This window comes from Macrobrachium rosenbergii, chromosome 20 (genome assembly GCF_040412425.1).
Source record: "Macrobrachium rosenbergii isolate ZJJX-2024 chromosome 20, ASM4041242v1, whole genome shotgun sequence".
NCBI classification, from domain to species: Eukaryota; Metazoa; Arthropoda; class Malacostraca; order Decapoda; family Palaemonidae; genus Macrobrachium; species Macrobrachium rosenbergii.
The window spans coordinates 20,720,001-20,742,952 of NC_089760.1; the positions used below are offsets into that span (position 1 = coordinate 20,720,001).

A 22,952-nucleotide genomic window follows, 5' to 3' on the forward strand; every position below is an offset into this window, starting at 1 on the left:
TTCTCATTATACAGTGCGTTATCTTTTATACTTTTGTGGAGTGCCAGATGTCACTCTGCCCAATGTCAGAGGCCTTTCAATAATTCTGCATTTTGTGACATTCTGCTTGGAGTTTCAAGCAGACACTCATATACTAAAGAGTTTGTAATGCCTCTATAAAGCTGTATGGTCGTGTTCCCAAAGATATTTGTGTACTTAGTTCACACGAGGCTATTATTCATTTATTTATTTATTTTTATTTTTTTGAAGCTTGGAGAGCAAGGCGAGAGTGTTTTCGGTAGTTCTGCACTGTTGTGTACACCTTACAAGCAGTAATGGTATTGATATCAACAGACGATATGCCACCCCATTATCTTGAAAACGCTTCTAATGAATGTAAAGCTTCATTCTGAAAAATATGTAGCAATTTTTCGGAATGATTGCTGACACAAGAAATGTTCTTGAGAAGCAGTAATGCGTTGCACACCAGAAAAAATGTAGCCTTTAAGACGTCTTCAGACTTCCGAAGTAGTATGCAGAAGGCCGAGAATTTCTTTAGTGACTATAATTTGCCAGATGTTTATGATGAAAAAGGAATATACTCGGGATGATGGATAACTTGGAATAGGTTTATAAGATTTCTTAATTTGTATTTTCTGTTGATAGTTTACGAATAGAGGGGTTGGCGCTTAACTTCCCAATCAAGAGACAGATTGCTGAGTGATGATATTTGGTGGGGTATTAGGTCCCTGGAGATGTTTGTTGACTTCCGATATGAAGAGAAAGTACTTAGGTTAAGAAACTGGTATCTTTTCAGAATTTAGGAGTATTAAAAGAAATGGAAACCGAATTGATGCAGAGCAGATACGTTGATTTACATACCATAAGGACGAGTATGATTTGTGCATGCGAAGTGCATGGCAAGAGAAGCATTGAAGATGAGTATAAGTGCATGAGTCGTTTGGAAGCCTTGACCGTAAAATATATCATTGTGTTTTGAAACGGTTTGAACCTGTTGGAAGAAGTGGAGGATGAATTTGTAATGAATGAAGGATTTTTATTCTTATCCACATAAATTTTAACGAGAAAATCTTGCTGAAAAGTTATTTACTACTACTACTACTACTACTACTACTACTACTACTACTACTACTACTACTACTACTACTTTTATTATTATTATTATTATTATTATTATTATTATTATTATTATTACGTATACAGTATTTACGATCTTCTGAAAGTGCTGTATATATTCTCACTTTTTACTAGTTGAATTTGTAATTGGAAGTGAAGCGTAAACCCCCTAACTAAAGTCACACAGTAGTCATGCTTACTACTAAGAATTTTTTAGACGTTGGAAAATCGGGTAGTGAAGAATTGTAAGTTAACTTCTAGGAAGGCAAAATATTATTAATAGCATGCTCCAGGAATGTGGCCTGCCTCCTCGGCCATGATAGAAGAGTGCCTGGGACTAGTGTAAGTCTCCATTTTGGTGAATGGATTCCTTGTTTGCTTTGATTATAGTCAAGACACTTTCGTTATTTCTCTCTCTCTCTCTCTCTCTCTCTCTCTCTCTCTCTCTCTCTCTCTCTCTCTCTTTTTGTAGCTTGTTAGGATATTCACTTTCCCCCTCTCTTTCTTTGTCTGTCTATCTGTAATATTCTCTCTCTCTCTCTCTCTCTCTCTCTCTCTCTCTCTCTCTCTCTCTCTCTCTCTCTCTCTCTCTCTCTCTCGCCTGTCTGCATGTCCTGGTGGGATATTATTAGTGCTAAACAAGTACCTGTTTGCAAAATGATAAGTTACGACTGTACTGCATCCGCCTAACGCTCTTAAAGTGGCTTCGTTCAAGATGATCATCCAAAGCGCTTGCGGGAAAGCGTTTCCTGTTTAGACTGCACTTCAGTCCGTTACCTTAATTTGAATTTCAGGATATCCTGGTAAAGTTTAAAGCTATTAGAATGCGTGTTTGCGTGCCATGAATTGATCCGCATTTCTTGCGTAATTGCCAAGCACACTCACAACATTGTTTGATTATCTCATAAATGGTAATTTTATGTGTAATTTTCGGAATCCTGTTTAACATTGAGAGAGAGAGAGAGAGAGAGAGAGAGAGAGAGAGAGAGAGAGAGAGCGAGAGAGAGAGTCTGATGCAAGGAACCAGCACCACAACAGCAAATGAGATGGTGCAAGTTTGTTTGGATGAGAGAGAGAGAGAGGAGAGAGATTTTGTGTGTACGTTTTTGCGTAAGAAAATGGTAGATGCAATTAACTAGATTTACTGCAGCAGATGAAAAGAGAATGTATATGATAGAGAGAGAAACCAGCTCCACAACAGCAAATAAGAAGGTGCATGTTTGTGAGGATGAGAGAGAGAGAGAGAGAGAGAGAGAGAGAGAGAGAGAGAGAGAGAGAGAGAGAGAGAGAGAGAGAGAGAGAGAAATCCTTCCATAAATTTTTAGTCCCCTAGAAGGCTTTGTTTTCTTGTGGATTGTGGTAACTTTGCTTGTTGACGAGAATCATTAACTCGTTGAGAGTAGATTATCGGGTTCTTAATGAAATGGAGCAGTCGATTAACGCTTAAAATGAGGTGTTTCGTTCATCTTGGCATTTGCCAAGTCCTCTCCTCCTGTGTAGATCCGCTTTGCCTCCACCACCTTCTCACTTTTAATTTGTGGCAGGCTGTCTTCCTTGGACTGGACACTTGATGATTGTTTCCTTCCCTTTTTTACCAAGCTATGGAGATTCTCTTAGAGGTTTCGTTTCCCCTGATTCTTACAGTGAATCTTTCACCGTTCTTTACTCAGCTGTCGCACAAACTTTCTTTTTAAAGATGCAAATGAATTCATGTACCGAAGCTAAGGAGACTTTTTTCTAGTAAAATATTCCAATGTAAAAGTATACCTTAGTTTTACCAGACCACTAAGCTGATTAACAGCTCTCCTAGGGGTGGCCCGAAGGATTAGACTTATTTAACGTTGCTAAGAACCAATTGGTTACTTAGCAACGGGACCTACAGCTTGTTGTGGAATCCGTACCACATTACAGCGAGAAATGAATTTCTATCGCCAGAAATAAATTCCTCTAACTCTTCATTAGCCGGCCGGAGAGTCGAACTCTGGCCTAACAAGTGCAAGGCCACAACTGTACCGACTCGCCCAAGGAAGAGCTTTATTCCAATGTAAAATACCATTAAAAATAAATCGTGATCTTAATGCTGAAAAAAAGTCAGTAGACTAGGTAGATCGATGTCTTTGAGACAGTAGCACGGAACCGGACATATTTTTAAAAATTGGGAAAATGCCCTCTTTGAGGAGAAAATGGGATCCCCAATTATTAAAAAGAATGATAGTTTAAAAGGGTTCTCTTACATTTCAAAAAGGTTTTGCCTCGAAGTACCAATATGATAACCAAGAAAGAGAGATAGGTTGACAACGCGACTATTTTTAGAGTGGTCAGGAACTTTGAAGTCGAGCAATAATAATAGATGATGAGAGATAGAGAGAGAGAGAGAGAGAGAGAGAGAGAGAGAGAGAATGTAGGTCGCATGTCTCATTCATGACGAATGATTTTCATGGTTGAGTTGATGAGCTTCATTGATATGTGTCGTTGTCATATATTGTTGATTTATTAACGCCGATGCATCTCGTGCTATTTGTTTACATCAAGACGCTGTCATATATATATATATATATATATATATATATATATATATATATATATATATACATATATATATATATATATATATATATATATATATATATATATACTGTATATTATATATATATATATACTATATATATATATATATATATATATATATATATATATATATATATATATATATATATACTGTATGTATAAATGATTTATATGTATATTTATGTCTGTGTACACATAAAACTATGACTTACAATGTTCTTTTTTGTTGAAGATTTATATTTACACAGTTTATGTACGTACGTGCTCTGTAATTTGTAGTTGCAGATATTATGCAAATAAGGGTCTCATGTTTTTGTTGACCGTCCTTTACTCTATGCATTTTTACACTTCTTAACACTTTAATTTTTAAAAATTCAAATCGCTTTATTCCTTTCCTCTACCTTAGGTTTCGTTTGACATGCAAAGTTTTTGGAGATACTATACTGAATGTCATGAAAGGTCTTTGCAGAAGTTATAACTGTATTTGATGTCGTATTACAAATGCATGTTGAGTATTTGAACATAATGTAGTAATATAATTCTTTATTAAGAAATTTTGACCTCTCCTTTGCAGAGAATAGTAAATTCGTGATAATACCTCAACTAGGAGCAGTTCTATTATGTTATTATTCACCTGGAACGAAATGAAGACTATTGTTGCTTTGCAATTGTATTTAATGCTCTGATTCTATCTGTATGTCCCATTTTTGTCAGACTGAGAAAACAAAAAAGATGTTTGTTTGGTGAAAATCAAATGGATTATTATGGTGTTGGCACTGTCTCTCTATCTCCGTTGACAATGAGGGCATCGAGCGCATGTTGATGTATGGGGTCAATTAACGTGGCACTGAGGTCAGGGTATGGCAGCACCATGACCCGGGACACCGACGAGGTTGATAGCTGCTTCTGCTGCCGCTGCTGCTGCTGCTGCCGCTTCTGCTCGCCCGAGGTCACGACGACGAAGAAGGAGGAGGAGGAGGAGGAGAGGAAGGAGGAGCCGGCCCGGAGTGGGCGTCGATGCCAAGTAAGATGAAACCGTTACGGTCTCAAGTTAGTTTTAGTAAAGACCGCAACTTCGCTTTCCGCCGTAAAACCGACAGTTTCCGCGAGAAGAAAGACGATGATGGCGATAATAAGGAAAAGGAGAAAGAGAAAGACAAGGATAAAGCGGGGAAGGGGAAAGAGAAAGATAGCAAGAAGGGCGAAGGGGGTCACCAGATAACGTCGGCCATTGCATCGTCTCTGGCCGCCACTTTGTCACCGTTCTCATCTTTCGTCACGTCCCATTCCCCGAGGGGGAGTCGCAAGCCCTCCCCGAGTCCTACTTTGTCTCGCAGGTCGAGCCCCTCGTTTTCTTCCTCCTCCTCCTCCAGGCAACACGAGAGCCCGTCCTCCTCCTCCTCCCCGTCGTCATCACATCACCGTCATCTGACGTCATCATCAACTTCGCCGTCGCGTTTCCCGAAGGGACACGAGGCGTCATCACTGTCCTCATCATCATCATTAGCGGCACCTGTAGGACCACCACCATTATCATCGCCATCTTCACAAAATCGCCACCTCCCCGTGCCGAGGACCAACTCTTTCTCGCATCAGCATCACCCCATCCCACACACGACGCACCCGAAATCTCGAACGCACTCCTTCAACATCCCTAATTCCATATCTCCGCCCTCTTCATCCCCGAGGGGATCGAAACTCCTTCAGCATCAGGATCCTTTGCACTCGCCACGCCCCTCCAGTAGCCCCAGTCCGTCTCCGAGCGCCTCGAGCCCTTCCCTCAGCCCGACGACCAGTCGATCTGAGAGCTCATCCTCCGTCAGTGATACTACTGACGAAGACGGCTCGTCGACCTCACGTCCGCAGCGGCACTCGGGATGTCGACCGAAAATCCGAGTGTCGTCTGAGGACGACACTAAGGAGTCGACCTCGGGGGAGGAAGGGGGAGGAAAGGGACCAGGTGGAGGGGGAGGGGCGAGCGGTACCGAAGAAGGGCAGAATGAAGGGAAGGAAAAGAGAGGAACGTCCATTCCTAGAGTCCTTCCTTACAGAATAGAGGAAGGATGGCAATTATTCCATTCCACCGATACTGTTGCTAAACACAGGTAGGTTTCATTAATTATTACATTATTTATTAGATATGAGAATTTCATTCGGGAATTGATCTGTGATTCATGGTAATTTATGTAAGAATTTTACTGACAGGTCCTTCACTGATTCTCTTCTAAAACATTTGAATAATCTAGTTTGCCTAAATTATGTAATAATTGTTCAACTGTTATACAAAAAAGAATTATTGATGCACTCGTTCCACTGGCCATTGAGATTCTCTTTTTATCATCTCTTAATATCGAATTATGATGTCTATACTAAGAAAAATTAACGTGCGTTGTTTTGTGTGAATTACTTATGCCCTTATGCATGTCGAAGGAAAGTCTTGTAGGTTGTGAAAAATATTTGCTTGATATGAGTAAATCTAATGACGGTAAGTAAAACTGACATCTTATTAATGGCAACTGTATCTTGAACATAGAAAGAACTAAGAAAAGGAAGAAGGAAAAGATGGAAGATTACCAAATACAGTTATGTATTAATTTGTTCGGGAGAGAAATACATCTATAAATTCTAATTGTGGTAAGTTACTGAACGATTCTCTTTCTTTCACTGTATGAGGACTGACTTGGAAGCGTGCTAAGTCGGCCACTGTTCTGGTTTTTTTTTTTATTCTCTAAAGTCTCCCCTGAATGATGGTACCATTTACATCAGTTGGCATGAGCTGGCGTTTCTGAATTGGACAGAATAGAAGGAGGGATGTCAAGTTTGACTGATGCGCCCCACGTGGTTTGGCATTCTTTTGACTTCAATAAGGAACGAGTGGAGCCAGCGCACGTGCCATTACATTTAGGACACTTAAATGAATATGCAGTTCGTCAATGCAAGACGGAAAGATTAACGGACCCTTCTGGTATGGCTCCATCGGGGTTGCTTCCAAGAACAAATAGAAGATAACGGGTGTCAGATTTTGAGTTGAGATTTATAGCTTAATAGGAATTTATCAGTTAGGATGTGCTGCTTAAATGGAGACAGTATGCACTGCCTAAATGGAACTCGAATTAATACAGACTCACATGTGTACATGTTTATTATTAATTTAAAGGAATTTTAGTCTAGGATTTGTAACTTATGAGAGAATTAGAATTAAAATTTACCTGTAAATATAAATAAAACGTCTTGAAAAACTTAAACAGTCTGAGGATACACAGGCAAGGAAACAGTTACCATTGAGTTTAAAGGTACTGTACTATATTTAAGTATCCCGTTTTGGTTTTGTACTGCATGACATTCCCAAATCACGAATACAATGGAACAGAAGTGTGGAGGGCTATTGAAGTGCCTGCGAATACCTTTTCGTTCTTGTAATTGACTTTTTGAGCTAATTTTTTAAATATTGTTACTGATCATCAATTGAGTTTTTTTTTTCTCTAAATAATACTCTTCTTTAGAAATGGCTTTATGATGTCTTACTTTAAGCCTTGCTTTGTATCCCTCGTACTCTTTATGTCTCTCGTTATGATGAGTGCATTAGTTATAATTTTCAAAGCCACCTTCATCGACATGAGTTTTTCTTCTATCTCTTTATATTGTATTTCCTTCATTTTGATGTTTTCCTCATGAAAATTTTAGTAACTCAAATGAATAATAGGAACCTATTTCTGTCACTAATTTTTCCCCTCATCTCTCAGTATTGCTCTTCGCCGTTCACAGAGAGCTCACGTGCTGTCATTAGCGAAAAATAATTATCGACCATGAAGCTAAGCGCATCTCCTCAATCTGAATGTCTTTTGCTCTTATTCCGTTTAATCGTTTCAGTTCTGGTTCGTCTGTCAGCGTTTCCTGTGGTATTATTAATATTTAATCTCATTACGTTGAAATAGCTGTCCTTCGTCATCAGTTCACCCGCTTGATGATCTCTAGCATCATTTGAATTGGTCTCGTGCACTTTGATATAAACTAGTTTTCTTTTATTTCGAACGATTTGGTATTAATGTCATCAAAGGTTACCTCCTACGTATTAGCTTTCGCATAGTCGATGTGACTTTGATTTACGCTAAAGCTAAAGGGTCCTGTGACATCTGAGATTAGTGTCTGATTTAATATTGTTAGGTAGGAGGTCGCTTCACTCTAGTCATGCTCCAGAACCTACTCAGTACAAAAGATCGAAAGTTATAGTCTTTTGACTATAGGGTCTAATGACATTTTATCCGCCCTCTTTAAACGTCAGTTCTTAGTTTAGTATGTCATTTTTATGGTACGGTATCTTTTTCCCTCTCTGAGGAAGCGTGCTTTGCAAGTTCATGGCCTGTCTGGTGTTTTGCTTGAATATTTGTATGACAAAAACACAATTGTAATGAAAATGTCGCACAAACTTTATATTCTATTCTCTTAAATTTGATGTCACGTACAAGTACGTCTGTGGTCGCTCTAAGAGCAAACTTCCGTTCTCGAAGGTGGTTATAGATACCATACATTATTGGATATCTTTAATTTATTTAACCCACCATAATTCACAGGAGGTGTGTCTTCTCTTATGGGTTTCATTTCCTTTGGCGGATTTCTTTTGTCCAGCTTTATGTTCCAGCTGAAACCACACCCCAAGTCCGGATATTTCATTATGTTTACTGTCGCTTACTTTGAGTGGTGCAAAGCAACACTTCGAAGACTAATTAAGTACTCCATATCAAACCAAATTATAATCGGTTACATCTCATTTTAAGTAAGTGTAGTTAGTACTCTGTTATCAAATCGGTACATTAATTTAACAGCCTCTTAGGGGTGGTAGTGCCGTCATGCGGTGCATTGTAGGCTTTACTTAAGGTTCTATGCAGCGTCCCTTCGGCCCCTAGCTGCAACCCCTCTCATTTCTTTTGCTGTACCTCCTCTCGTATTCCCTTTCTTCCATCTTACTTTCCACCCTCTCCTAACACTTCATTCGTAGTGCAGCTGCGAGGTTTTCCTCTTGTTACACCTTTCAGTCCTTTCTACCGTCAACTTCCGTTTTAGCTCTGGATGACCTCAAAGGTCCCAGCCCTTGGTCTTTGGCCTAAATCCTACATATTCATTCATGCATTAATTTAACAAATCAAGAGCCGGGATGCTACCTTCTTCTGTGCTCCGTCAAACTGATTTTCGTTCCTTTTCCCTGACACATGATGCTATACGATTCTTGCCAGGTGACGTTAGTGTGTGCTCCATTTCCAATGTATTGACAGCTGATTTGTATATTTAGCAAAAAAAAGTCAGTTTGGCTATTTGTATCGTCTCACCCGGATTAGTGTTTATGATAACAGCAATATTTTCCAATGACTGGCATCTGTAATTGGTCTCGAAACACATTATCATTAGAAATATCACATCTAATACCGAAAAATGGTTACACCCATGGTACATAGACTTGTCTTCCGTAGAACTCTCTCCCGTTAGATTTGGGTACTTTTAATATCAAGTAGTGGAAATAACCCCCTCTCTCTCTCTCTCTCTCTCTCTCTCTCTCTCTCTCTCTCTCTCTCTCTCTCTCATTAATATTTTCGTCTGATTACACTTCTCACTTTTTCCAAGACGCCTAAAGCTAGTATATTAATTAATTCCGTTCACATTAATAAGTAACGATAAGTTTTGGGATAATTACACTAACTAGAGATCTGCTTTCTTGTCGCTGTACTTTCTGGCTTTAAATAAGACGGAATCTAATAATTTTCGTACTATAACGGATACAACTTCAAAAAAATGTCACAAACAGTTCATCACTAGGTATTTTTTTTAATGCAAAATGGCCTTATTGAAACATTTTATTGCAGATGATCAAAGCATGAATGACTGATTATTAAATTTGCAGTGATAAGCTTCCTTTGTGACCGTGTGTAGGCACTTGCACAGGGTTAGCATTTTTATCATGAAAATCAGTGCATAGTAGCCTGCAGCTGATCCCAGAAAGGTAATGTGATCGAAAATGGGTCACTGCAAGGCGCGTAATGCCAGCAAAGTGGGTCAGTTAAAGGCAGTGCGCACGAAAAGTTTCAGAAAACCACTCGTTTTAAGAGGGATTTTGAGTCGTTTATGTTTCAAGTATTATTTTGATGACTTATTTCCATTATATGTTGAAAACCAACACTAATGTACTTGTTCTTCTGATCTTTTCAGGTAAGGCTGATCACTCTTCTTAAGGCTGTAGGTTTCTCCATTACGGTAAGACCTTTGTCCTGAATGACGTTTTTACAGAATGAAATATTTTTATGAAAAATAGCCTCTTGTGTATAGATTTCAGTTTCATTTTATGGGGTTAAGTTCAAGCTTATTTTTCCGTATGTCACGTATGGTAACTCATTCCTCTTTTTATGCGATGATAGATTTAATTTGAGGGAAATGCCTTTTCCTTTTGATGGTCGTTGGATGACTTAACAAATTTCCCGCATGTCACTGGCTATTACATGGATGTAAGTTGATTACAGAGTACGACGTGGGTAATTGGGGCAGAGGTAGGGGCTGCATTAAACTTCACTTTCATTTTAGACCATAGAAAATATATTGGAAGAACGTGGTATCGCACGATTTCTTTTCAAGAGTTCAGTACTATATAAAGTTCGGATTTATATATATATATATATATATATATATATATATATATATATATATATATATATATATATATATATATATATATATATATATATATATATATGTATATAATATAATTTTGTGAATAACTCTTTATTACCCATCAAAGATAATTCCATTGGAATTTTTCTAGTTGAGACGCCATGTATAAAAATTCTCTTCTAATTAATTATATCGAAGTTTTTGTTTAATTATACGAATCGGACATAATACAAGTTCTTAGCCAAAGCCACGGCAAAGGATGCGAACACCGCGGACCGATGAGGGAAAAGTTACAGTCGTCCAAATACCGTGGCAGCGTTGATGTATATGAGAGTAAGCTATGTACCAAAACGGCCTCAAGTGATAAAGGCTGGGGTGTTTCTTTCATCTCTTATGTCATCATTTTATCAGTTCTTTTCGTAGCTAAAGAAATCGAGTCCAACGCCTTATGATGGTTGTAAGGTAAAGATAGAAGAAAGACTGATACTATTATGGCGCTATTGCACATCACTGCTCATAATGTGCACGTAACTTTTATCCTCTAACCTGCACTTACAGACCTCTCAGACCCTTTTCCAGAGACTTTATTCTGGGCACTTTTTTCCCAATAATTTTGTTTTAGTATTGAACTCTTCCCTCTTAGTATATCGCCGTGTGTGTGTGTGTGTGTGTGTGTGTGTGTGTACATAGGAAGTCACACGTTGCCCTGTTGGTGATCTCCACAAACGTCAATTGGAGATACTGTGTAACCCAAAAATGTTTTCAACCAGCAGTAATCAAGTTTTTTAGTCTCTTGACTTGGTATGCATTTGTAGGCCATCCCTCCACGCCATAAAGCAAACATAGTAGATGCAAGCCTTGAAAATGTTAATTATGCGTTAGCTTAAACGGTCACTTTTTGACAATGGCAAACCCCTGCGCCCCCGCTACCTTACTAATTCATATGGAAATTTCTTAATTCAGACTTGAGGTTTAAGGTTATTCAACTCGCCATCGAGGTAAAAATTCATTTTCTGATCCACTCCCTGCTAAACAGCAACAGTTTTTAGGGCTAATGATGGGGAAAGAGATTTTACAAGCAGACAAAAGGTCATCAATCAGTAAAATGCAAAGAGCATTCTAGAAATGGTAAAGGAAGTAGATGTTGCACAATGGCTGCAAGGGCTAAGGAATTCTTGGCTGATTCATGTTGACCTCTGCTGTAATTGAACTGAGAATAGTAGATGCTCTCTTTTGCATTTAATCCTGCTTCGTGTAGCTGAACAAAAGTTTGCAGCCTGGATGAGGTTTTCTTTTGTTTCTCGTCAATTTGCCTATATTGTTTATCACTTTAATTCAGTACGACAAGGTTGGTAGTATTGGGAGAACAATTTGGGGCAAAAATTGAATAATAACTTGCAGTTAAGTAGCGACAAACAAAAGCGTGTTACCTGCTGAGTGAAAAGTTCCCTTTTGTTCTGCCGACATGTCAGTTAATTTTCTAAACGTTTATGGTAATAAAAGCAGACACTTCATCTGATATCTACAACAAAACAAGTAAGACGTTTTATATCGTGGCCTTATCATTCTGCTAATAAGACGACGAAGCGCTGTTTGTATGCCTTTTGTATAATTTCAGTGATTTCCTGGTGTATCCTTGGTGGGTTTATGTTTGTATGTTGTATGCATTCACGCACATTATACTGATGTCTATAAACAACAAGTAAAAAATGCGCTGATCGAGTTTTCTGTACAGCCGCTACAGCGTACAGTCAAGGCCACCGAAAATAGATCTATCTTTTGGTGTTTTCGGTATAATGCTGTACAAGCTGCTGTCCGTGAAACTTTAACCACCGCCCGTTCGTTACCAGACGTACCTTTATGGGTATAACTTTAAACTTTAATAAAATAAAAACTACTCCGGCTAGAGGGCTGCAATTCGGTATGTTTGATGATTGGAGTTTGGATTATCAGCATACCAATTTGTAGCCCTCTAGCCTCTGTAGTTTTTAGATCTGAGGGCGGATAGAAAAAAGTGCGGACGGACAGACAAAACCGGCACAATAGTTTTCTTTTATAGAAAACTAAAAATATGTTGGCACTTAGTTATACAGTAGATTTAATAGATAAAATGTTATATCGAGTTCGTGAGATTTTGTTATAGAGTGCAAGATTAAATGACTAGCAGGAAGTTGATGAAGGCCAGTTTTATATATCTAAAGCATAAGACGACGCGCTGCTCAAGTATATGGCGTCCTGAAATAGTTTCTGCCTGCTGTTTACGAGATGAGCGGCGTTTGTGTCAGATGTGTGGTTAAAGCTTGAGAAAAAGCAGTACTTCTTAATATATTCATATTTATGTTACATTTGTAATTATAGTAACAGATATTTTATATTTTCTTACGGTGAACTTGGCTCCCAAACCAGGCATCAGCCACTATACCAAAACTGTTAATGAAAATGCAAAGAGAGAAGAGAATTCCACTGTTTGTTTTTGGGTAAAATATTCTTTAATAGAAACTTCGAAACAGAATTACCAAATTCAACATGTTATTGACAGCAGCTCTCACAATACTGGTTACCAGAACATTTAACGTTTAAAAAGACAGGATTTTCCCGTTCATTTACGTAAAATCGAGACTTGAAATCTGTCACTGGTTAGCGTCATTTTAGTGTTTTGAAACGAAATCTCGATTGCTTCACCAAAATAAATATGTATAAACTGTTTAACAGGACCCGCACAATAAATTGTTCGTGCGCGCCCTCAAATGGAAGAAAATGTGACAGGGTTGCGTAACCTGAGTAAGTTTATCCCTTCTGTTGCTAGGAAGTCACATAACTGTTTACCTCTTGGAAGCTCTGGTTATACTTGCTGTGACTCAGATAATAGTTTTGGTCCTTTGTTTTAACATTTACTTTGAAAATTTTACTGTTAATGTTTGATGATTGATAGTTCTTACGGAATAGTTACTTTCACGTTGACTTCCTCCATGATAAATATCGTGTTATTTCATAACCGTTTTGAGTTTTTTACTTGCTTATATTGTTTTATAATTATTATTTTTGAGGTCTAGTAGCCTTCAGATCCCTTAGATATTTCGGATATGGTGGCAGTGACCGTCGTTTTTGACACCTTTGTCACACGATGAAGATTCACTCGTTGCTTGGGTTTTTTTCCACGCAGATAGTCTTTCATAATATTCTGGGGGCAGGAAAGTCTTGTTTATGAATTATATTATGAGTAACTTTAAAGTTTTTAAGTATTTTACTCGTTTTTCCAATTTCATATTTTTACACAATTGCTTTATTCCCTCAACTGTTTTGTTTTTTTGTATGATTTAAAGGTTTCATTTCATATTCTTTATTAAGATATTTTCAGTTATCTTTAATTGGATACCTATTGTTTGAATAGTACAATGCTCACTAGCCCCAGCTTAGTAGTCCCTTATCGACGAAGTCGTCGGCGAGGATGATAGTTTTCCCCTCCGTTTTACTGTCTGTCTGTCTGTCTATCAGTCATTGTATGGTGTCATGCTTACCTTGTCATCGCAGTTCCCACACATTTATTGGGATGTCAGTCAAACTTGGTACAAAGGCAGAATAGCAGACGTGCATGGTGGTAGTGGACGGCTGCCTGGACGTCAGTTTAACTGTCAAACTTACGACGCCATCACAACCTCTCCTAAAACTCCCACACGGTTGAAGGGAGTTCAGTCATTCACAGTACAAAGCTAGACCATCGTGTATTGATTTACATGAAGGGAGGTTATTATCCTAGGTGCCAATTAATCTGTCTCTTTAACCGTGAGTATATATGTCATATTTTTCTTGTCTATGCAATTCGCACTGAGTCTAATGGGTTTCAATCAAACTGGCACCGAGGTAGACCATCATGGGTAGGGGTACATGAGGAAAGATCATCCGTCCATCTGGACATCATTGTGTGTCTGTCATGCTTACTCTGTCACCACACCAACAAGTTCTTCATTGGAGGGGTGGGTGGAGCTCGGTTAGCACGCTGTTGGCCCACCGTTCGACTCTCCGACCGGCCAATGAAGAATTAGAGGAATTTATTTCTGGTAATAGAAATTCATTTCTCGTCATAATGTGGTTCGGATTCCACAATAAGTTGTAGGTCCCGTTGCTAGACAACCAGTTGGTTCTTAGCCACGTAAAATAAATCTAATCCTTCGGGCCAGCCGTAGGAGACTGTTAATCAGCTCAGTGGTCTGGTTAAACTAAGATATACTTAACCTTTACCACACCAACATGGCTGTAGGGATCTAAGCCACACTTAGAATAGGATGGACAATCATGTATATGTATAAATAAAAGGGAGATTGCCATCTCATCTGTGTAACCTTCAGTGTGTTTGCATGCCTGCCACGTCAACAAACCCCCTAAATGGGTTAAGGGATCTATGCCACACTTGGAATAAAGGTGAACCATTATGCATAGGTGTGGTGTTCAGTGTGTCTGTTATGCTTACTTGCCTACCATACATCGTACAATGTTGAAAAAACCTAAGTCATACTTGAAACACACAAGTACGATGCTTAGGTGTACATGAAGGGAGATAATCTGTCTGACGATCAGTGTTTATGCCTGTCTTACCTTTCCATCACACCTCTTCCTGCATGGTTGGGAGATAGGCACAAATTCTTTTATGTCTGATGGCGCCATCGAATCGTTAGGAAGGTGTCACATGAGTGTCTCTTCTGGCATCTGCTGGCATCTCTCCATCAAACTTTGCAGCAAGTGATAGATATCGAGTCACGCTTGCTCATTAAACCGATGTCAGTGAAGGTGTATGACTTCAGTTTTACCACAAATATTGCCTGCTTAGCCAAAGCTTCTCTATAAATTACTTCAGGAGGTGTATGTGTGACAGCGCCTGTAACTAGAGCAAGCGAGGATGAATTTTACCTACGTCTTCTTGAAGTTTACTTTCTTATGATCTCACCAGACCTTGATTTTTGTGTTTTGATGTAGCAAATCTAACCTCAAACTGCATCGTTGTCAAATTAATCCTAAGGGGAAAGGCCAGTGAACGTCATTTCAGAGTAGATCAAACAATCTGAATTGAAATGATTTTCACATTCAGAAATTCGGCCAGGACGGTGATAATTTATTTAGTGGGATTATACATACATACCATTACCGTATCCATGAAAAATATCTTTGCCTTAGCTCAGCGAATTCTCACGCTAAAATGTTTCAGTTAAAAAAGAAAATTTTTAATTACACAATGAAAGAAGCCAGGGAAGTAGATTTGGACATTTTACATCAAATGAAACCTTGCGCTCTCATTAAAGCAAATTGCCACCTCAGTGACGTTTTCAGTTCTGCAACGAAGCATTGTGTTGTCCCTTGTGAAAGATATGCCAAGGACGCATTTATGAATATACGGTTGTTGCAATTTCACGCACGTGTTTGGCACTTCCGGAAACAGCTTATCCACAAAACAATGCCTTTTGTGACGTCTATACCGGGACGAGCGATTGATGATGCAGTGGAGGTGTAAGAAGCACGTTGTATGGATATTCCTGTGTAAAGAATGATGAGGATTTGTTTGGTTACATTTTAATTTGTTCCATAGAGCTTTGGGTTTTCATACACCTTAGTTTGCTTTTATTTTTACAGGCTACTAATTTTTTTATGAATGGAAATAAGACGAAGCATTTTGTTTCATTATTGGTGTTATTTATTCCTTTTGAATGGTACTTTTGCTTCTAGGTGTATTTCTTTTTGGGATAAAAAGTATGTAAATTTCGTATGTGTGTAGATTTTAAGTTTTTATATCTTTTCTTTTCTTTTTTTTTTTTCATTTTAATTTTTAGCCTTCCACGAAACATCTCTGTCCTAAATTTGTTTGATTAATGTCCTTGATATTGTCTCCTCAATATTACGCTTGCATATTTCTCAGTGTGATTTAGCGTTGCGAAGAAATACTCTCTCTTGCTCGCCGTGGAATTTACCGTAAATTTATTTATAATTCTTTAAAGAATGAGGATAGTATACCTAAGACAGTCTTAATTATTTCAGTTTTTTCTTTTTGTTCCATTAAAATTCTTATTCATCTTAAAAAACAAAAAACGGATAGCAGTAATGAATCTCCGATTAATGACTTTTCATGATTGTAGATAAAGTAAACAAAGCAAGTAATTTATGCTTACTACTTATTACGAACAATACGAAAGTTCATACGATGTTACAGTGAAAACTGTATCCGAATCCTCTCATCTCTCTTGAACCTTACACCTGTGATCGATCTTATTTTTTTGGAAATCCGTTGTCCTGTATTCCTGGTTCGTACAAGTCTTCGTTTTTCTGGTATATATGGCTTATAAATTCAAATGATCGTCAAGTCATATATATCTTAAATTAATCAGAGGTGACGTGTGAGTAAAGGTATACTCGTATAATTACATGAATGCTTAAGGAACTTTCACTTCATTTAGCATTTATCCATTGCCACATTACAAAAATAAAGGCCTTTGTTTACTGCGTGGTATAGGAAAATGCGACCAACTAATGTTAATAACTTGTTAGAGCGGTCATCTGATGTGCCCAAGCTGGCAAATTTGGTGATATCATGTCTTAGCTTTCAGTCGTTACTTATTTAAAAGGCATATAACAAGGAATTAAAGAAATATTTCCTTTGCCTCCAGTCCCCAGCATCACATAGCATGTTTTTTAGTCGGCATGGTTGACTGGCCATTTTCTGAAGCCATCTGTGTAATCTGGGGATGCGCGATGGAAGTACGCGTATTAACTTGTCGTTCCTTTGGCAACGAAGTATATAGCATTATCAGATTGATTAAAGTACTTAAAATCCCCAAAGCCTAAAGGTCTGTGAGGACAACTTTCATTTCCTAAACCATCAGATAATCACGCCCATGTTTTCATTCCTTGCAGTTTCTACTCGTAAACAAATATTTAAGACAAATGCATCATTAGGTTTAAATCTTCGTTAACCATAATGGTGTGACTTTTTTTCATTATTAAATTGTAAACAGCGTTGGTTTTCCTAGTTTCTTAGGGCATAGAAATGATTGTTATTTGATGGTAGTGTAAGTTTAATCTGTAATGTTTAGATATTAAATTTCTCAATAACTCCTTTCTCGAGTTGAACTTTTGAAATTTTGGGGGACAATCTTCCTCCGTATCATATCTGAATCTCTCTCTCTCTCTCTCTCTCTCTCTCTCTCTCTCTCTCTCTCTCTCTCTCTCTCTCTCTCTTACTTCACAAAAACCAGAATTATCTCAATTTCAAAAATGGTAGAATAGGTGATTGATTGAATTTATATTTGTTATCAAGCGCATGGCTTAACAAAATGGCGCTGAGTGTTCTCAATTTATGTCCGTAGGTAGTAGCACGTTATCTTTAGTATTGCCAAGAGTCTTGAGTATTTGTAGATAATAAATTTGTTTTTCGTGTTTTGTAAATCTAATGAATGTCATACTGAAGTAAATCTAAGTGATTAACCTTACAATTCATGAATGTCATACTGAGTCATGGTTTAGAACATTCAAAACCGAAGTATGTTTGTACATGAAGTTCAAGTGGCACTAATCACCACCTACCCTTACATAACTTTATGGCTTCCTTTTTCTAAAAATGATCATTCTACAAGACTCCATGTTAGGTTAAGTATTTATAGTCATTTATGAACATTTTTATAATTGATTCTATATTTTTCTTGTTACTTTTGTTCCTGTCACAAAATTATAACGCTGAATACTGGAAGTCCACTATATACACGTAGACAGTTGAATTTGCACCTGTCTTCTTTGTAACCTAGCCAACTCTTTGCAGCTGCTCGTCTGGTTAAGCCAAGATGATTAAAGCTGTTTTCTGGTGAAAGAAATAAATTGAAAGACCATTGTTTACGTTGAGACACTAACAGAGATTATGGTAGCTTACCTGGCCGACATTTGCTCGTAGATGTTTAACCTGACCGGTGTGCGCGCGTTTGTATCATTGGCATTATTATTCAACATGAGCAAATTTTAACATGCTAAGTCAGCTTGCAAAGGCAACATGTTTCTACATTGTCTAATGTGGCCTTGAGCTGCAGTAAAGGATGTTATTATTATTATTATTATTATTGTTGTTGTTGTTGTTGTTGTAATGCCTATATTTCATAAATCACAAAATACAACGCAAAGAGGTGTGTATTAATATTCATAGAAAAATATGTAAATACATAATGATCACCATGTCAGTAGCTCATGGAATATATACAGACACAAAGCATAAGTTTGGAAATGGAAATACCATGGAAGTGAGCAATGTTGTAAGGCACTTTGAAGTGGCGCTTGGCTGCGTTTTAGGGAAGGTCGATAATTATGTTTGGTTTTAGAGTTAAAGAGAGCGGCCAAGCGGTTGTTTTGACCTCGCGGTTCATTAGCGTTGTCTGGTTTGTGTCTGGACAAGAAGAAGAATAAGAAGAAGAAGAGGAAAGGAAGGAAAAGGAAGCAACAGGGTTACGCCCTAATCAGCACCATAGAATGAGTGAGAAAGGCAATATTAAAAAAGGGTGGAGGGTGTTCTGTGTGTCGATTAAGAGTGAAAGAATGATGAAACTGCAGGAAGAGAGTTTGCTTGTTCCAGCGAAATAAAAGCACTGTGATAGGGAAGAGGAGCTAATGAGAAGCGATTTAGAGCAGAGTAAAGCGGCAATACACTGAGAAAAGGGTTGCAAGTAAGGATAGACATTCAAAATTTAGAAATGTTTTCTGGTGGAGATAACGAGAAAGTGCCGTAATGATACGGGAAATGGAAAATTGATATGAATATAAACGATAAAGTTTTATTAAAAGCGTAGCAGAGGAGCTTATCATTTCCAGACCATGTTTATGTAGGAGATGAAATATGAAAATGAACGAAGCAAAGATATAAATATGAGAGTTCAGCGCTGAATGATCTCATAGGTCCCAACGCGTGGCCTTCGGCCTAAATTGTACGTTCTAAATATGAGATTAACTTATGAAAAAGAAGGAAATGTGGAGTTAAATGGAAATATAAAATACTGAAATGCTTATTTTATAAAACTGCAAAATGTGATTGATTGGTTTTCTGAAGGAAATGTGTGGTGTTGCGACAAGAACTGATATCTGAACATAATCCTTTGACAACAGGAGGAGTCAGAAGAATGGCACATTAGGGCAGACGAAAGAATGTGAGAACGAAAACATGAAAATACAATAATGTACAAAGAAGAAACACTTGTATAGGTAAAAATTAAAAGCTTCCTAGAGAAGACAAAAAGACATAAGGAAATCAGTGCAACACACACGCGCGCGCACGCGCCAAAGTATCAGAAATGCGCGTTGTCGTGACCTATAAAAGTAAAAGAGCGATTTAGAAGACACTAAAAGTTTGCGAAACCCGACTCTCGTGGACAGCTTGCAATTTACGTCGACTCTGTTTCCCTGATGGATTGTTTGCATTTGCATAGGGAAGTGTTTAGAGAGAGAGAGAGAGAGAGAGAGAGAAAGAGAGAGAGAGAGAGAGAGAATAATTGGTGCCCTATAACAGAAAACGTGGTGGATGAAACTGTACAGTACTGCTTGATTATCTTATAATCTTATAATATATGATTATACGATACACCAGTAATTGAAAAAATTGATCAGAAAAGAAAATAACCACATTTTACCATTTCTTAAAAAAAAAAAGAAATCCGCTGATAGCGTCTATTTTCCCTGCTCTTGCAAGGTTTATGCTAATGACGGACTTCCTTGCAGTGATTAAGAAAAACATTTTGCTATATTTAGCGGAGAAGGCACGAGGTCTTCCCCTGGTTATTGATCTTTGGTCAAATGATGGAAGCTTGAGGTTCGGAATATTATATTTGTTTCTTCGCATGTTTGCCTCCTTTAGGTAATCGAGTCAGTGATGATAAAGTATTCTTAATAGAGTTAATATTGATTAGATAGGTGTTTTGGCCTAAAAAGTTACAACTTTCATCTTTATCACTGTGTGTGCTGTAAGGAACTAATATATAAATAATAAAAGGGTGAAAATAAGGTAATTGATTTCTTCCATCAATCACAATTTAGATGGAATAAACAGGGAGAATTACAAGTAGAACTAGGTTAGGAAGGGAAAATTGCCGAATAGTTATATGCTTTTTATGGCGGCAACGGAGTAGACAGATGATTCTTATAGGCCACATAGGTATAGCGATCATCATGGATGACCTCATTACCAGAATCCAGTAGGCCTATCGTGAATGAGCACAGCACAAGATTCCCTTTTTTTCTTCTCTGAAAATCTCTCCCTTCTAGGTTTTTCCTTTCCCCTCTTCTTTCTTACGTGGAGCCTGGGCAAAAGAAAGTCCTTAAGTTGCCTTTTCCATCAGCCTTTACATTATCAGAAAATATTATAATAGACTGAATAGTAGTCTTTAATGGCTAAAGTTTTTGCAGTAACATTTGACTGTGATCGTTGACGAGAATAACATTAATTGAATATTTAATTCATATTCTTGGCTTGAGAAGTAACTCCTCGGTGGTAAGGGACGTATCGTTTGATGATGTTTATTAAATAACCTGAATTAATTGAGATGAAAAAACCTCTCGCCCGGAAAAGTTCAACCAAGAATTGAATTAAAAGGCCGAGTTGGATAGTAATGCAAGGGCATAGTATTTAGGAAGTAGTTTTGAAACATCTCACTGTGTAAGAGGAAGTTTTCCTTATCCTTTTAGACCTGTATATTTTGTCTTTTCAGTTTACTGTTCGAGGGAAGCTTAGCGAGTGACAGCTATGGAATTGTCTTCTAATCCTTGTTACAGAGGCAGTCGTTTACTCTACTCTTTTTAAATATCCCGAACCACTGTGCCTTGAGGATATATAGAATTTATATGGATAAGCTACATGCCTACCTATGTATGTTATATATATATATATATATATATATATATATATATATATATATATATATATATATATATATAATATATACTTATATATTTATTTATGTATATATATATAATATGTACATTTACATAAATATGCATGTATGTATGTATGTATGTATTTGCTTGTATGATTTGTTTTGTTTATTCCTTTAATGGTGCAGTGATATTATATGCAATTTTCCAAGCCTTGCTGGAATATCATTGATCCGTGGTGGCAATCAGGGAGGATTGCGGTTACTGTTTGTAGTCACTTTCCTTTGTGTAATTATTTGTATATCTTTTCTGACTTTATGAAATATTGTATTACACCACGTCAGACTAAGTATTTTCATGTCAAAAGAGAAAAGGTGAGGTCTGACAATAAAATCTCTTTAATTTGTGGTTGTAAAATTACAATAATGTACTGCACTGCATTTGTATATGTTTACAGCAGTAAGTCCTATTTACATGTACGTCTCTGCGTTTTCCCAGCACTCGTCTCTTATTGTATTGCTGTTATGCTTGATACTTTTCGTCTTTCGTCTTTGTCCCTTTGTAATGCCTTAATAAGTGAAAATTTTCAGTGAACATGAGTAAAACGTTAGTTACTTTTATGCGAGATTTCTTAGCTAAAATCTTTGTGCGTCACATGTTTCTTTTTTTTTATTTTTTAAATATGTTATTTCTATCTTCGTCTTCACCTCCGTTCATGCGTTTTTCTTCCTGTTTTTAGTTGCCAAGAGAACCTCACGCCGTAGCCTGGCAGCAAAATGCGTTTCAGATGCTTACGGCTGAGCAATCCCCGCTATCGAATGACCACTCCTACTGCTATTCATCCACGCCTCCTTTGGCCGGCAAAAGCCACGCCCTTGTAACTCTAACTCACGCCCCCCGGGTCCGTAATGCCCCACCAGGCATGTGTATTACCCCTCCCCGACCTCTTTCGCCCATATAGACACACCCACTGGAATTTCATGGTCACATACGCTTATCCGCATCATCTATAGTAACTGACCACGCCCCCTCCTCCCCCCACTCTCACCAGCCCCACCTTCCCCCAGCTTTTATCTTAATCCGAATTTCATTAGTGTGAAACTTGCTACAACAAACCTCGAAAGCCTGGTGGTGGAATAACACATTCGAGATACAGGATTACTATAATATACTTTCAGTTTCCAGTAGGTCTGTTGCTGCTCGCGTGTTGAGGAGATTGACATTTGATTTCCTTATGATTAGGCATGTGTTTGTTTACGAAGACTGACCTCTCTCTCTTTCATATTCGGCACCCACAATCCTTTTGTGATTGATTGTTACCAAATGGTGGCGCTGGAGCCACCGGATGTAGACTAAAGCTCACTTAGCCCCCACTCCCACCCCACCCCACCAACCACCCCCCTGGTATATATTTCTCACTGGTTTCCCTATACGAAGATCCCCCCCCCCCCTTCCTCCCCCAGCTCCTCCCATCATCACCAACTCTCTCCTTCTCCATCTTTCTCCCCCTCCCTCCCTGTTTTCATTCCCCTCGCATTACGGCTGCCATCAACTTTGTATCTAGGCAGTAAGGGGAGAGGTAGAAACTAGGTCAGGTCGTGAGGGTTGAGGGGCAAAATTTGGAGGCGGCTTTTCGGTTTCAGTGAGGTTGAAATACTTGCTGGGTCTCCTGCCTGGAGGGAGTGCAGGTGTTGTTGGTCCGGTGCTTTGAGCGATCGCTACCACGCCTGTTG

General features: G+C 38.1%; 1 protein-coding gene across 8 annotated transcripts in view; it reads left to right on the forward strand.

The window, feature by feature from the left end:
• Positions 1-22,952, forward strand: part of Lmpt (Limpet) — a 586,877-nt gene that overhangs the window by 204,534 nt on the left and 359,391 nt on the right. For 2 of the 8 annotated variants that reach the window (XM_067122162.1, XM_067122163.1), the window contains exon 2: positions 4,259-5,789. The exons of the other annotated variants lie outside the window; for them this stretch is intronic. In XM_067122162.1, the coding sequence (XP_066978263.1) occupies positions 4,702-5,789 (1,088 nt within the window). In that variant the 5' untranslated portion in view covers positions 4,259-4,701. The remainder of the gene's footprint in view (positions 1-4,258; positions 5,790-22,952) is intronic. 8 annotated transcript variants of the gene reach the window in all.